This window comes from Colobus angolensis, unplaced genomic scaffold, assembly GCF_000951035.1.
Source record: "Colobus angolensis palliatus isolate OR3802 unplaced genomic scaffold, Cang.pa_1.0 Scaffold379, whole genome shotgun sequence".
NCBI lineage: Eukaryota > Metazoa > Chordata > Mammalia > Primates > Cercopithecidae > Colobus > Colobus angolensis.
The window spans coordinates 934,880-952,796 of NW_012117143.1; the positions used below are offsets into that span (position 1 = coordinate 934,880).

A 17,917-nucleotide genomic window follows, 5' to 3' on the forward strand; every position below is an offset into this window, starting at 1 on the left:
AAAATTAGCAGGGCATTGTGGTATGCACCTGTGGTCCCAGCTACTCAGGAGGCTGAAGTGGGAGGATTGCTTGAGCTCAGGAGGTAGCGGCTACATAGTGACTCATGATCGTGCCACTGTGCCCCAGCCTGGGTGACAGAGAGAGACTCCATCTAAAAAAAAAAAAAAGTTGTGAAAACTATAGGTGATTTTTTTTTTTTTTTTTTTTGAGGTAGGGTCTTGCTCTGTTGCCTAGACTAGAGTGCAGTGGTGTGATCTCGGCTCACTATAGCCTCAAACTCCTGGGCTCAAGCGATTCTCCCACCTCAGCCTCCCTCCTGAGTAGGTACGCACCACCACGCTCAGCTAATTTTCTGTAGAGAGACGATCTCATTATGTTGCTCAGGCTGGCCTCAAACTCCTGGCCTTAAGCAATTCTCCCATTTCAGCCTCTCAAAGCACTGGGATTACAGGCATGAGGTACTATATGTGGCTCATAAATGTTTCTGATGTTGTTATTGATGCATAAAAATTCTTAGCAGTTGTGTACTAAAACATTACCAGCACCCAGTACACTCATTGGGCTCTAATGCCAAATACATAATTGATGTTAGGCGCAAGTCCCAGTGAAGAAGTAGATACCTAGTACAATTACTCATACTGTACTTTAACATCATTAGGAATACAAAGCATATCAATTGAGGTCTGAATATAAAAATCCTTATTCTAAGGGAGTAAGCCTATATCTCTAGCCATAATTAATTGATAGAAAATCTTTTTTATTAAGGAGTAAAAGAGGTAAAACGGAGAACATAAAAGAAGTTCTACCAACCAGAAAAGCATTTGTACCAAGTTCTGGTCTTTGAGAATTCCCAGATGTTTCTTAAACTATCAACTGAGTAAAAAGATAAGTGTCCTATAACCATTAGGTCTACATTATTTAAGAAAATCTATGTACCTTCATTCTCCAAATTTGACTTTTGTGTTTCATCCTGAGTATCATTCACTTCAACAAGGGAACAAACAGAGTCTGGCTTCTGAATCCATGAACGACTTCTACATCTAAAAAAAAAATCAGAAAGTTAACTTATTTGTTAGCGTTTTCTAATCTGCCCTCAAATTAGTTTCCCCAGAAAGTGACGGTAATGTTAAAAAATTATTAATTACATTTAAAAACAAAATGTTACTAATATTGCTTAAAATAAAAGGATGCCCCCCCCACCCATGTTGAATCAGTAGAAAAGTCATGTTTGTTGCCACCGTGGCAGCAGAATAAGGAAATCCAAAAAAAAAAATCCCTCTGAAAATTATAATCTAATTACTATAACAGCTCTAAAAGCAAAATTATTTTTCAGTTATAAGACTGATGACTTGTGTTCAAATACTATTTTCATAACACATTAGATGATAGTACATTTAGCAAAAGTTACCTACTCTTATATTAAACATAAAAGATACACTCCAATGGAAAAAGCCTACACTTCTATATTTATTGCAGCATATAATTCTCAATATTTATTAAATCAGTGTATATTTAACATACCTAGTTCCAGATTTCTCTTGGCCTTCCGAATCTTCATCATCACTGTTATCAGAAAATTGGCAGTGGAGGACCTCATCTTGTTCTTCTATGTGATCCAACAGTATCCGACTTCGTGTTCGAAACCCAGCAAATATTCGATCCAGAGAGTACACAGGTGGACTTGTGTGGACCTTCCAATTGATTCCCCCACCCAACAACAAAAAAAGTGATATTTTAAAAGTCTAATTTTATCCTATTATTCTCAATGCTGTTAAAGGAGTTATTAGATTGGCACTCTTAAAATAGCCAATCACTGGAAAATGCTCCCCTCAAACAAAGGTCAAAATTAATTTGACGATACTTTGTGCCTCACAGACAAATACTTCTTTCAGAGTATACACAGCTCCTTCTCTTCTGGACAACTCTTCTATCTTCACTTATGGAAAATAGTATTCAAAAATGAAACGAAAAGCACGCATGGAAAACATTCCAGCTCTTAAACACAGCACAGACACACCCCAACAAATGTGCCCGCTTCCCCATCTTCCCAGTTCAGAACACCTGGAGAACTGTGGTGCTCCAATCCAAATCCCACCACAAGAAGAAACCCAGAGCCATCTCCACTCCCTCTGCCAGGGCAATATTCCTAATTTGAATACCACAATGTATATACTTATTCTTTATATATGGTGGTTAGGTATAGCTGAATTAAGGCTCTAGGAAAAATATTTAATATATGTCATATGACAAATAAAAAACTGTATGGCTAGCCTGGGAATTTTCTATAGTATAACATTCTTCTATTGGAGATGCACTTTAAATACTCAAAAAAAAAAAAAATGACCTTGGAAAACAACAACAATAAATTAGAGATTGCCTTTATACCTTTGTTCTGGTTTCTATTACAAAATATTTCCTTTTCATCACCTCTGTAACCAAACCTCGAGATGGCTTCTCACAAAAAGCAATAAAATCTTAGAGGAGACAGTCCATTTATCAATATAAATTATTATAAGCCGTTAAAATTGTAACATATAGTGGAATATGAGTATCACACGGTGTTTAGGATTCAATCACTTGACAATAGGCCCCCGTCATGTATTCTCTCCTAAAAAATCCTACCTGAGGCCGGGCGCAGTGGCTCAAGCCTGTAATCCCAGCACTTTGGGAGGCCGAGACGGGCGGATCACGAGGTCAGGAGATCGAGACCATCCTGAGCTACACGGTGAAACCCCGTCTCTACTAAATACAAAAAACTAGCCGGGCGAGATGGCGGGCGCCTGTAGTCCCAGCTACTCGGGAGGCTGAGGCAGGAGAATGGCGTAAACCCGGGAGGCAGAGCTTGCAGTGAGCCGAGATCGCGCCACTGCACTCCAGCCTGGGCGACAGAGCTAGACTCCGTCTCCAAAAAAAAAAAAAAAATTAATTCTGAAAATCATCTTATATCTGATTTTTGTGTTTCTGCTGTCAGTCACCTAATTAGACCATCTGTCACATCGGCATCATGATAGACAGGGGTAAAGTTTTTCAGGTGGCCTCCCAATGGGAAATGAGGGAGGGGAATTATTTAAGGAAGAACCAACTCAACAAGTATTGATCTAATGAGTACAACATTCTAGACATGACTATTTTATCCCATAACTGGCAGGCATCTAGTTTTCTCTTCTGAGAGCGTGGGAATTATTTAAGGAGCAAATAATAAAACCTTTTGTTCAGAGTCGAACTTCATTCTCTGGGATTGTAATTTCCTTTTAAAATTTCTTTTTACAAAGAAAACCAAATGTCCAGAGCTATTATTATAGTATTCATACCACCCAAGGCTGCTATTATAGTATTCATACCACCCAAGGTTGCCTGATGCAAAGTCCATGGCACTGCTCGTATATCACTTGCCTTTCATTTCTTATCCCTCTGACTGTAACAACCAGAAGGATCTCACGTAAACAAATCATTTCCCTTCATAAAATGAGGAAATAGAAAGCAGAATTCATGAACCTGCTAAACCAAAACTCATGAATCTGCTAATTAAGTCTTTTCCATAATAGAGACTCCTTAATAATTCTTAAAACTGTGTGTATATATTTACCAACCACACAAACTAAAATTCATATTGATATTTATACTGTCTTGATTTTGTCTACTTGGTAAGACTGAATAACATATAAATATTATTTCAAAAATAATGACAGACCAAATAAGTTGAAATAAATACCCTCTAACATCTCAACTTTGTGTGGTTAAAGGAAGAAATAAATTCATGTAGATATTAAACTTGGTCATGTCTGAAGATATCATGGCAAAGGATACCTTTTTCACATTGATGAGGTATAGACATTATCTCCATCCAACTATTCCCTCCAAATGTAACTATGTATTCTTTTGTTTATTAGTTTCTTTTATTAGAAAGAAGTATGCTTAAAAGAAAAGGTATACACAAAATTCCATAAAACCTAACAAAAAAAAAAATCTGCTGAGATTGTACAAATACACTGTGATATTATAGCTAAAATTTTTTTAATCTCAAAATAAGAAAAAGATTAATGTTTGGACTTTACCTTCCTGGAATCTTGTCTTGATGGGATATAAATATAATGCCCCAAACGAGTATCAAATGGTACAGTATATGGTCTCTTTTCAGGGATCCTGGCATCTGGCTCATCTCCACAATTTTCTTTAGCTGAAGAAGTCACTGACAGGTTAAGTTTTGTTAGTTCTTCACTCAGTTGATCCACAAGAAGTTGTTGTTCTATTATTTTTTCATTCTTTGTAGAAAAGAGATGAAAATATTTAAAATACAGCACTTCAGTACATTTAGATTATGATTAAAAATGAATTTTACATTGACCAAAATCACAACTATTTTAATAATACAGTCAATTCTCATTTATCCAGAGACTAGTCTTCTGGTGTTCACAAGTAATTAACATTGTTCTAAGTGGTAAAACCTTTTTAATAGTAAGGAGCAACAAACACAGCCAAACAAGTTAAATACTCAAAGATAACTCCCCATCCACTGTGACTGGTTGCTTTGCTAACCTGAAGCACTTTGATTAGCTATCTTTATTAAAGCATGGACTTTCTGAGTGAAATCCAAGAAGTAAAAAGAAACAAAAAAGTTGAAAAAGTGGAGAAAGAATTGTAGACAGCAGAGTTTGCAGCAAAGGAGACAGAAGGAGGTAACAAGAGCAGGAAGTGAAAGCCTCAGTGAAAAAGGAAGCCAAAAGCACAGAGATAGAAGATAGCCAACTGACAGTCCTGAGAGGAAGAAGAAATTGGAAATCAAAGGCAGAACAAATTGTATATCAGGAATGTGTGTGTGTGTGTTTGTCTGTGTATGTGGTTTAGTTTTGTGTATCCTCTAAAGAAAATTTTTGAAGTGTATCAAATCCAGAAAGCTCTAATGTCAACCTTTGTTTTACAAGCACAAATTTATGTAAATAAGAAACAGTCATTCATCTTAATACTTCACATGCACTACAATATTTAAATAGGAAAAAAACCCCTTACATTTTCATTGTATAAATGCTAAGCAATAAAAATGCAACCTTACTTAAAAATCATATATTCAGATAATTAAAATATACAACATCAATGGCATATAAATTGGAAAGGATTCAATGGAGTTCTTACATTATCTGGGAAAAGGATAAAAGTACCAATTAATATTAGAGTACACGGTATACTCTCTAGGATAACCACTAAAAAAAGAGTAAAACTATAACTTCTAAGTTAGTGGAGAAAACAACAGAAAAGGAAAAAATAACCAATGATTCAAAAGAGGGAAAAAGGAACACAGAGGAGGAAGGATAAATAAAAGGCACAATGGTGGATTTTTACCAAAACAGTAATTATGTTAAATTAATAAATGAATTAAATAATGAAATTAAAAGATAAAGACTATCAGAAAGGATTTTACAATTATCTAACCATATGGTGCTTACAAGAAACATACCTAAAATAGACACAGAAAGATTAAAAATAAGATAGAAAAAGAGATACCATGTAAATACTAATCAAAAGAAAGCTGGTGTAGCTGTAGTAATGTCAAGGTAGACTTTAAGGCAAAACTCATTAGAAGAGATAAGAAGAGGTAAAAAGGATTAAAAGAGCAATTCACCAGGATGGTATAACAATTCTACATTTGTATGCACTTAATAACACAGCTTCAATATTTATAATGCAAAGACTATCAGCACTTCATGAAGAAATAAGACAAATCCAAAATTATAGTAGGGCTGGGCACAGTGGCTCACACCTGTAATCCCAGCATGTTGGGAGGCCAAGGCCAGTAGGTCACTTGAGCCCAAGAGATTGAGAGCAGCCTGGATGACATGGTGAAGAATCCCTTCTCTACAAAGAATACAAAAATTAGCAGGGCATTGTGGTATGCACCTGTGGTCCCAGCTACTCAGGAGGCTGAAGTGGGAGGATTGCTTGAGCTCAGGAGGTAGCGGCTACAGTGACTCATGATCGTGCCACTGTGCCCCAGCCTGGGTGACAGAGTGGAGATCTGTCATAGTGGGAGATTTCAACATCACTTTATAAATTACTGATATAACAAAAAGCCTTCAAAGGTGAGTACAAAATATAGATTTGAATAATAGGATTAATAGTACCCAATGATTGCAGAATGCATATACTTCTCAAGTACTCTGTAACATTTAGAAAAATTTGCCTTATTCTGAGCCAAAAAGTGAGTTTCAGTACATTCAAAGGACTGAAATCAGAGATAGTATGTTATCTGATCACAATGCAATAAAAATTGATAAAACAAAAATAAATCCTCTATGTCCTATAAATAAAATAACTATGTTATTCACAAGTCAAAAAAAAAAAAGTCACAATGAAAATTAGAAAACATTTTGAGCTCGCCGGGCCCGGTGGCTCAAGCCTGTAATCCCAGCATTTTGGGAGGCCGAGACGGGCGGATCACGAGGTCAGGAGTCGAGACCATCCTGGCTAACACAGTGAAACCCCGTCTCTACTAAAAATACAAAAAAAAAAAAAAAAAACTAGCTGGGCGAGATGGCGGGCGCCTATAATCCCAGCTACTCTGGAGGCTGAGGCAGGAGAATGGCCTAAACCCTGGAGGTGGAGCTTGCAGTGAGCTGAGATCCAGCCACTGTACTCCAGCCTGGGTGACAGAGCGAGACTCCATCTCAAAAAAAAAAGAAAACATTTTGAGCTCAATGTGGAGGGCAAGTCAAGATGAACTTAGAAATATATAATGTTAGGCCGGGCGCGGTGACTCAAGCCTGTAATCCCAGCACTTTGGGAGGCTCAGGAGATCGAGACCATCCTGGCTAACACGGTGAAACCCCGTCTCTACTAAAAAACACAAAAATTAGCTGGGCGCGGTGGCGGGCGCCTGTAGTCCCAGCTACTCGGGAGGCTGAGGCAGGAGAATGGCGTAAACCCGGGAGGCGGAGCTGGCAGTGAGCTGAGATCTGGCCACTGCACTCCAGCCTGGGTGACAGAGCGAGACTCCGTCTCAAAAAACAAAAAAACAAAAAAACAAAAAAACAACAAAAAAAGAAATACATAATGTTAAATGCATATGTCGAAGAAGAGAAGCTAAAAATTAATATACTAAATATTCATCTAAAGATGTTAAAAAGATAGCAGAAGGTTACCCCAAAAGTAGAAGGAATTAAATAATAAAGGGGAGAAATTAGTGAAATAGTGAACAAACTAATGAAATAATGAACAAACATACACTAGTGAGGATTAACAAAGCCAAAAATTGTCTCTTGAAGAGACTAATGAATTGGTAATTTTACTAGCGAAACTGCAAGAAAAAAAAGTGAGAGAAGGCACAAATAATCAGGAATGAAGAAGGGGACATGTGACTACACAGGTAAAGATATTAACGAATAAAAGAGTATCATAAACTTATGCCAATATATTTGAAAATTAGACACAATGGTCAAATTCCTAGAAAAATAAACCTTATCAAAACTGGAGGAAAAGAAAATACTAATATGATTTAATTCATAAAACATACCCCCAAAGAAAATTTCAAGTCCCAAATGCTTCACAGGCTAATCCAACCAAACATTTAAGAAAGAAATAATACCAATTTTTCACACACCCTTCCAGGTATAGGGGGACATTAAATAATCCATATTATGAGGCCAGCATAACTTGTTATAATATCTGACAAGAATATTATGAGAAAGAAAAATATAGGACAAGCTCACTGACAAATATATACATCACACTAGCAAACAAAATCTAGGTCAATCATGCAGAAGAGTTTACATAGCAGACCCGACTGCTATCTTTTAGAAGACCTGCTATGAGGTTGTCAGATGTCTGAGAACTTGGATTTTGGGAGTGTTTCTAAACGCTCTGGTAATACTGACTCACTGTGCTCAACTATTTGCACAATTAATGTGGTTTATGCTGTACCCCTGCTTTCCTTCAGGTAGTCTGGGACTTTGGTTCATGCTAGGCAAAGGGTGCCTTCACGACCCACCCATCCTCAATATAACCCATAGGCACCAAGTCTACTTAGTTTCCCTGGCAGATAACATTTTATAGGTGTTGTCACCACTCATTGCTGGGCAATTAAGCACATCCTCAGTGACTCTGCTGAGAGACAAGTCTTGGAAGCTTGTGACTGGTTTCCTCCAGACTTTGTTCCATGTGTCTTTTTCCTTTACTGATCTTGCTCTGCATCTTTTCACTGTAATAAGTCCTAGCCAGGAGAATGAATATATATTGAGTTCTCCTAGTACGTCATCCAATGTGAGGGTGGTTTTGGGGAATCTCCAATACAACAGTACATCACAACATCAACAAAAAGGGTTTATTCCAGAAATAAAAGATTGGTTAAAAATCAGATCAATCAGTGTAATTCACCATATTAGCAGAATAAGGAAGAAAAATCATATGATAAAGAAAAATCATTTGATAAAAATCAATATCCATTCATAATAAAAATTCTCAGTAATTTCCTTAGTTTGGGAAATGGTAAATTAAAAATACCTATAGAAAATATAATACTTCAGAGTGAAAGTTTGAGCTTTTCCTCTATCATTGGAAACAAGACAAGGATGCCTTTTGTTTTTTTGAGACAGAGTCTTGCTCTGTTGCCCAGGCTAGAGTGCAGTGGCGCAATCTCAGCTCACTGCAAGCTCCGCCTCCTGGGTTCACGCCATTCTCCTGCCTCAGCCTCCTGAGCAGCTGGGACTACAGGTGCCTGCCACCACGCCCGGCTAATTTTATTTGTATTTTTTAGTAGAGATGGGTTTTCACCGTGTTAGCCAGGATAGTCTCGATCTCCTGACTTCATGATCCGCCTGCCTCAGCCTCCCAAAGTGCTGGGATTACAGGCATGAGCCACAGGGCCCGGCCAAGACAAGGATGCCTTCTATCACCACTTGTATTCAACACTGCATTGGAGATCCCAGCAAATACAAGAAGGTATTTTTATAACAACTTTATTGAGACAAAATTCACATACTATAGAAACCAACTATTTAAAGTATACAATATAGAAGATATAGAAGAAAAAGATACAGAAGGTAAAAGGATTATAAAGGAAGAAATAAAACTTTTATTATTTGCAGATGACATAATTATAAATGAAAATCCAAAAGAATTTACAGATTTAGGATTAAAAAGTGAGTATAGGCCAGGTGCGGTGGCTAACACCTGTAATCCCAGCATTTTTGGAGGCCAAAGTAGTTAGCTCATTTGAGGTCAGGAGTTCGAGACCAGACTGACTGACGTGGTTGAAACCCTGTCTCTACTAAAAATACAAAAAAAAATTAGCTGGGCATGGTGGTGCATGCCTGTAATCCCAGCTACTCAGGAGGCTGAGGCAGGAGAAGCACTTGAACCCAGGAGGCAGAGGTTGCAGTGAGCCGAGATCATGCCACTGCACTCCAGCCTGGGCGACAGAGCAAAACTCTGTCTCAAAAAAAAAAAAAAAAGAAAAAAAGCAAGTTTATAGCCAGGCGTTGTGGCAGGTGCCTGTAATCACAGCTACGCAGGAAACTGAAGCAGGAGAATCGCTTGAGTACGGGAGGCAGAGGTTGTAGTGAGCGGAGACTGTGCCACTGCACTCCATCCTGGGTGACACAGTGAGACTCCGTCTCAAAAACAAAAAAAAAAAAGAAATTACTTCCAAAATGTTTGGATCCTTTCCATTTATCTTGGGAATTTTGAAGGTTCCCCACCTGATGGTAACTGTAGGCACTCCTGATCAAAAACTGAGTTTAGTCAGGTTGCTGGATATATAAGGTATTAATATCTAAAAATTAGTACAGTTCCATATACCAACAATTAGGGAATTTGAAAAATACCATTTTTTAAAGATTCTATTTATAGTGACAGAAAAAAAATCAAGTACCTACAAAGAAATCTATAAATTATTTGCAATATTTCTGCACAAAAAAATGTAGGCCATTACTGAGAAAAACCAAAGGAAATCTAAGTAAATAGAGAACTATACCATGCTTATGGATTAGGAGACTCAATCAAAACATGTTCATTAATTCTAAACAGATATATAAATGTAATTCAATGTTAATTAGTTTATTAATGTTAACCAACTTGATTGAATCTTTCTGTAATGTATACATACATCGAAACATTACACTGTATCCCAGAAACATACAAAATTATTATTTGACCATGAAAAATAAATAAATGAAAATAGCATACTAAGTGAAAGAAGTCACACACAAAGGCCACTTACTGTATGATTCCAGTTATATGAAATGTTTAGAATAGGCAAATCCATAGAAGTAGAAAGTAAAGTGGTTTTTGCCAGGGGCTGAGGAAAGGAGGAAAATGAGGAGTGACTGCTAATGGATACAATATTTTCATTTTGGGTGATAAAAATATTCTAAAATTAGTGTGATGGTTAGACAACTGTAAATACATTTAAAAATCACTGAATTGTATATTTGAAGGGCTGAATTCTATAGTATGTGAATTATATCTCAATAAAGTAGTTATTTAAAAAATTTAAAAATTCAAATAAAATTTATATGGAACAACCAAGACATCTGGGGAGTGGGGAGGGAAGGAGAACAGCAGAAGGCCTTGATCTACAAAATATCTAGACTTATTATAAACCTACAATAAATAAGAAATGTGATCCTGGCTCAAGGATATACAAATCAACCAACGGAATAGAAGGCCAAGAAACAGACAAGAGATTCATGCACAAATAGACCATGATTTATGATAAAGATAGCACTCAAAACAGTTGCGAAAAGATGGTTTCCAATAAATGATGCCAGGACAGATGAGTATCTATATGTTTAAAAAATGAAATTTGATCTTTACTTTATTCCACACACAGAAATCAATTCCTGGAGGACTATACAGCTAAATGTGGAAGGCAAAACAATAAAGCTTCTGGAAGATAATACAGAAAGTATCCTCAGAGGAGACAATTGGGGAAAGGAAAAACTTATTAAATAGAGAACAAATATCATTAAGCATAAAGAAAAAGATTGACGAATTTGATTACAACAAGAACTCTTCATCAAAGATACCACTGAGAGTAAAAGGCAAGTCACAGAAAAATTATTTGCAATCATATAAGTGACAAAGCACTCATACCCAGAATATACAACAAACTTCTACAAATTAATCTAGAAGACAGGTAACTCAGTAGAAAAACAAGCGAGAGACTTGAATGAGTACTTCACAAAAGAGGATATCCAAATAGCCAAAAATATATGAATAAAATGCTCAATCTCACTGGTCATCAAGGAAATGCAAACTAAAGCCACAATAAAATACTACATACCTACCAGATTGGCTGAGATTTAAAAATTAATAACAAATGTTGAGAAGCATATGGAACAGTGGGAATGCTCACATAATGCTGGGTGGGAGTGTAAAATGGAAAACAATCTGATATCACCTACAGAAGTTGAAGATATACCTACCCTATGGCCTAGCAATTCAACTCCTAGGCACAAATCTCAAAGAAATGTATGTGCATGTGCACTGAGAGACACTGAAAATTCACAAGAAAATTTCACAGAAAACCACAAATGTCCATCAAACAGCAGAACAGAAAATAAATTGTGGTATAGTCATACAATAAAATCCTATGTAGCTATAAAACTAAACAAACCACAGCCACACATTACAGATAAAATATTAGAATTTACAGAAAAAATATTACAATTAAAAAGTGGATGAATCATAATAATGTTCAACAAAGCAGCCAGATACTGAATAAGCTATACTGAATAAATTAATAAAAATTCCAAAACCTAAACTGGAGTGTTGAAGGATACATATTTAGATAGTAAAACCATAAGAAAAGCAAAGAAATGATTACCATGTAAGTCAAGAGAGTGGTTCTCTTTGAGGAAGAGGCACTAAGAATTTTGAGGCGCTGGCAGTTAGCAATTTCTTGACCTGGTGGTGGTTACCCAGCTGTTCTCTTTGTGATAAATCACTGATTAATACATATTGTTTTGTATATACTTTAGTTTTATGTTTTTAAATTATTATACAATTAGGGCCAGGCATGGTGGCTCATGCCTGCAATCAATCTCAGCACTTGGGGAGCTGAGGTGGTACGATCACTGAGCCCAGGAGTTCGAGACCAACTTGAGCAACACAGTGAGACCCCATCTCCACAAAAAAATCAGAAAATTAGCTGGGCATGGTGGCATGCACCTGTAGTTTCAGCTACTCAGGAGGCTGAGGCGGGAGGATCACTTCAGCCCGGAAGGTCGAGGCTGCAGTGAGCTGTGATTGTGCCAGTGCACACCAGCCTGAGCAACAGAATGAGATCCTGTCTCAAAACAGTAACAACAACAAACAACAACAAAATACAATTAGAAGGGTTAAAAAAGAAAACAAAAATCAAACAACATTATTTCTCTGGGCATTAGTTATTCCCTGATAGGAATAACTGATAGGAAGCTAAAGGCTTTAAATGATATTAACCATTTGGGGTGATGGGAGAAGTCACAGCCAGGGAGTACAATACTTAGAGGCATGCTATGTTATACTGTAGACATATCCATGTTAGTATAATAGGAAAGTTAAGATAGAAAATTTGAAAGATGTTTAACCAAAGTTAAAAAGCAAATCACTCACGAGGTATAAGAGGATAATTTAATACATTTCAAAGTTTAAATTACATATTTACCTTCCAACTCCTAACAATATTGCATTTCCTAATACCTTGGCAAACAACAGGAAGGAAAAGTATGGAAAAAATAACCATGATATGACTTATAAATTAATTTCCTGGGTATTATCTTTATATTTCTAAAACCAAAGTCAAGCTAACAATAAAAATGTTTCCATTTAAGCAGATTTAGGGGAAAAACTAATAATTCTTTGAGGTGTCTATGTTCAGAACTCTTCAAATGAGCATCCTCTTTTTAAGTTCCCATTTATCATTTAAAATGCTATTGTGTTTAGTTAGGTACTATTTCAAGAAAATCTACAGAGTTAGATGCATTAAGAAACTCTACCTGCAATCTATTCACTTTTTGTGCTTCTTTCAAAGATACAGCATGCCCTTTGTTTTCCTGTACCATCATCTGCACCTGATTCTTCAGTTCCTTCACCTCCAGTTCCTTCTGATTAAATACTACTTCATCAGCAGCAAGCGCACACTAGTGGGGAAAGAAGGCACAAGTGACATTCACCACTGAAAATAATCAAGAAACCTCGTATGATAACACAAAATTGTGATTAGATTATAGCTTGATGATGTCTCATGAATTTTTTTTTTTCATTTGCAAGTTTTTCTGATTTCTTTCTAAGGAAGGCAGAGTTGAGAGAACCTATCATTGCTATAACATAGGAATTCATTACCATGAAGACAGAAGATTTTCCTGATTTTTCCTTCCTGTATATAAAAACTAGTTGTTTTGGTTCTAGAGTACCTTCACTAAGATTTTTACAAGTTTGCTAGAACTACTACGAGATTTTAATGTGGATCACTCAAAGAGCTCACATTTTCCAAACTGACATATAGGGTTATAAGAATACATTTGGGCATTTGAATGAAGCAGATTTGCTGATTTTGTACACTTTCATCATGAAGAGATATATTCTGAAGATGTCGAAAAATGATTAAACAGTTTTACTTCTTGGTTTCTAGTAAATTTGCCTATTTTTAAGAACACTTGGGATATGTAAACAATAAAGTAGTTTTTAAATTAAATAAACAGAAAATTATTTGTCAAGAGCCTCATTCCACATGTTGGCTTGGCATTTTAAAAATCTCACTAAATAAGATGTTGGCATGGATGCGGTGATCAAGGAACACTTCTACACTGCTAGTGGGAATGTAAACTAGTACAGCCACTATGAAAGACAGTGTGGAGATTCCTTGAAGAACTAAAAGTAGAACTACCATTTGGTCCAGCAATTCCACTACTGGGTATCTACCCAGAAGAACAGAAGTCATTATACAAAAAAGATACTTGTACACGCATGTTTATAGCAGCACAATTCACAATTGCAAAATTGTGGAACCAACCCAAATGCCCATCAATCAATGAATGGATAAAGAAACTGTGATATATATATGTATCTGAGAGTAAAAGGCAAGCCACGGAAAAATTATTTGCAATCTTATAAGTGACAAAGCACTCATACCCAGAATATACAACAAACTTCTACAAATTAATCTAGAAGACAGGTAACTCAATAGAAAAACAAGCAAGAGACTTGAATGAGTACTTCACAAAGGAGGATATCCAAATAGCCAAAAATATATGAAAAAAATGCTCAACCTCACTAGTCATTAGGGAAATGCAAACTAAAGCCACAATAAAATGTGGCTTTCCTGGCAACAACAGCGAAACTCTGTCTCAAAAAAAAAAAGAGCATTTATCTGTTCAATGTATTTGTGTTCATGTATTTTTTCTGTGTTCAAAACTTGGAATAAAAAGGGCAATAAAGTCCCTTAAGAGACACTTTCAGAGATACTTATGAGCAGGTAGAATGTTCCAAACATTGACTTATGGTGAAAAATCAAGGTTGCAACACTATCTGGCAGCTTCTAAAAATAAGATGGTAACTTCAAAATGACACTTAACTTCCCTAGCAACAATCCAGCTGTTACTCCATCTGCAAGACGGCCCATGATCTTACCTTGGCTAAGAATTTTTAAAATATGTACTGACCTGCTTGCCTGATAGGCTCAAGGATAACAGGGATTGAGAAAAGGGTATCAGGATATCCTTGCTTGTCACACAGACCTGCTGCTCACCTTGCCCAGCAATCCCCCTAAGCAGCCGAGTTTACCAAGCTGCCTTCACAGTAACCCCTGGGATGTAACCCTACCTACAACTACTGAGTCCAATCCCTTAAGAGCTACCACTGATGTATATCCTAGGCACAGGCAGGTGAAAAATAAATGAGAGGTATATATAGTAATAAGCTAACATACATTGAGTCTTAGAACAGGCCAGGCATCCTCATTGCTTTACGGGAACAAATGCTTTAATATTCGCACAACCCTATAAAGTGGGTATTACTGTTTCCATTTTACAGATGAGGAAACTGAAGCACAAAGGTCAACTATTTGCCCCAGGTCATACAGCTAGTAAGCAAAGGAGGCAGGATTCAAATTTAGGGAGTTTGGTATCCATATTCTTAACCAGTAGGTTATTCTGCCTGTCATAGAAGAACAGAAGAGAAAGTTTTAAAAATGATTTTCTAGTCAGGTGCAGTGGCACACACCTGTAGTCCGAAGATACTCATGAGGCTGAAGTGAAAAGCTATGTCCTGAGTAGCTGGGACTACAGATGCATGCCACCACACCCAGCTAATTTTTCTTTTTAAAAAAATTTTTTTGTAAAGACAGGGTCTCACTCTGTTGCCCAAGCTGGTCTCGAATTCCTGGGCTCATACGATCCACCCACTTTGTCTTTTCAAAGTGCTGGGAATACACCAAAACAATTTTTTAAAGAGATATATGCCGGGCACAGTAGCTCACACCTGTATCCCAGGACTTTGGGAAGCAGAGGCGGGCAGATAACTTGAGGTTAGGAGTTTGAGACCAGCCTGGCCAACATGGTGAAACACCATCTCTACTAAAAATACAAAATATAGCCAGGCATGGTGGCAGTGCTTGTAATCCCAGCTGCTCAGCAGGCTGAGGCAGGAGAATCTCTTGAACTCGGGAGGTGGAAGTTGGGCTACATGGCAAGATCCTGTCTCTACAAAAAATACAAAAATTAGCCTTGTGGCCGTGCGTGGTAGCTCACGCCTGTAATCCCAGCACTTTGGGAGGCCAAGGCAGGCAGATCACCTGAGGTCGGGAGTTCGAGACCAGCACGGCTAACATGGAGAAACCCCATATCTACTAAAAATACAAAAAATTAGCCTGGCATGGTGGCGCATGCCTGTAATTCCAGCTACTCGGGAAGCTGAGGCAGGAGAATCACTTGAACCCAGGAGGCGGAGGTTGCGGTAAGCTGAGATCACGCCCTTGCACTCCAACCTGGGCAACAAGAACAAAACTCTGTCTCAAAAAAAAAAAAAAAAATTAGCCTTGCATGGCGGCCTGTGCTCCCAGCTCCTTGGGAGGCTGAGGTGGAAGGACTGCTTGAGCCCTGGACGTCAAGGCTGCAGTGAGCCATGATCATGCCACTGCACTCCAACCTCAGTGACACAGGGAGACTCTGTCTCCAAAAAAAAAAGAAAGAAAAAGCAACCCATTTGCTTTTTGCAATCTACTATTTCCCAAAATAATCTGATCATGGTACTTTTTTCAACAAAACTATTAATATCTTTAGGATGTAATAATCTAGAGAATATAATCGAGGGCAAACTTAAATTTATTTTCCAACACGTGGAAAGAGGAACTTACTACCTTCCCTACCCCCAAGCAATCGGTTTCATGGGCTTCCAATTTCAGCCACCTTAGAAGCATGACAGAAAAGTGCTTCCTATTACCAACTCCTATATATGTCCCAACATTCAAGCTTCCAATTACCAGTACACTTCCTGTTCCACCAGTTTCTTATACTAATGAGGAAGGGCCTGCTCTACCTAGGCAGAATTATTATGTTTCGAAAAAAAAAAAAAAAAACTAAAAAAAAAGTGATGTAAAAAGTATTACCTTGGCCGGGCGTGGTGGCTCAAGCCTGTAATCCCAGCTACTCAGGAGGCTGAGGCAGGAGAAGCACTTGAACCCAGGAGGCAGAGGTTGCAGTGAGCCGAGATCATGCCACTGCACTCCAGCCTGGGCGACAGAGCAAAACTCTGTCTCAAAAAAAAAAAAAAAAGAAAAAAAGCAAGTTTATAGCCAGGCGTTGTGGCAGGTGCCTGTAATCACAGCTACGCAGGAAACTGAAGCAGGAGAATCGCTTGAGTACGGGAGGCAGAGGTTGTAGTGAGCGGAGACTGTGCCACTGCACTCCATCCTGGGTGACACAGTGAGACTCCGTCTCAAAAACAAAAAAAAAAAAGAAATTACTTCCAAAATGTTTGGATCCTTTCCATTTATCTTGGGAATTTTGAAGGTTCCCCACCTGATGGTAACTGTAGGCACTCCTGATCAAAAACTGAGTTTAGTCAGGTTGCTGGATATATAAGGTATTAATATCTAAAAATTAGTACAGTTCCATATACCAACAATTAGGGAATTTGAAAAATACCATTTTTTAAAGATTCTATTTATAGTGACAGAAAAAAAATCAAGTACCTACAAAGAAATCTATAAATTATTTGCAATATTTCTGCACAAAAAAATGTAGGCCATTACTGAGAAAAACCAAAGGAAATCTAAGTAAATAGAGAACTATACCATGCTTATGGATTAGGAGACTCAATCAAAACATGTTCATTAATTCTAAACAGATATATAAATGTAATTCAATGTTAATTAGTTTATTAATGTTAACCAACTTGATTGAATCTTTCTGTAATGTATACATACATCGAAACATTACACTGTATCCCAGAAACATACAAAATTATTATTTGACCATGAAAAATAAATAAATGAAAATAGCATACTAAGTGAAAGAAGTCACACACAAAGGCCACTTACTGTATGATTCCAGTTATATGAAATGTTTAGAATAGGCAAATCCATAGAAGTAGAAAGTAAAGTGGTTTTTGCCAGGGGCTGAGGAAAGGAGGAAAATGAGGAGTGACTGCTAATGGATACAATATTTTCATTTTGGGTGATAAAAATATTCTAAAATTAGTGTGATGGTTAGACAACTGTAAATACATTTAAAAATCACTGAATTGTATATTTGAAGGGCTGAATTCTATAGTATGTGAATTATATCTCAATAAAGTAGTTATTTAAAAAATTTAAAAATTCAAATAAAATTTATATGGAACAACCAAGACATCTGGGGAGTGGGGAGGGAAGGAGAACAGCAGAAGGCCTTGATCTACAAAATATCTAGACTTATTATAAACCTACAATAAATAAGAAATGTGATC

General features: G+C 37.1%; 1 protein-coding gene across 4 annotated transcripts in view; it reads right to left on the reverse strand.

Moving 5' to 3' along the window:
- The window catches only part of KIF27 (kinesin family member 27), an 85,862-nt gene that overhangs the window by 47,443 nt on the left and 20,502 nt on the right, over nucleotides 1-17,917 (reverse strand). For all 4 annotated transcript variants that reach the window (XM_011953971.1, XM_011953972.1, XM_011953969.1 and 1 more), the window contains 4 exons: nucleotides 12,970-13,113; nucleotides 4,057-4,263; nucleotides 1,523-1,692; nucleotides 938-1,041 (listed from right to left, as the gene is read on the reverse strand). In XM_011953971.1, coding sequence (XP_011809361.1) covers nucleotides 938-1,041; nucleotides 1,523-1,692; nucleotides 4,057-4,263; nucleotides 12,970-13,113 — 625 coding nt within the window. The remainder of the gene's footprint in view (nucleotides 1-937; nucleotides 1,042-1,522; nucleotides 1,693-4,056; nucleotides 4,264-12,969; nucleotides 13,114-17,917) is intronic.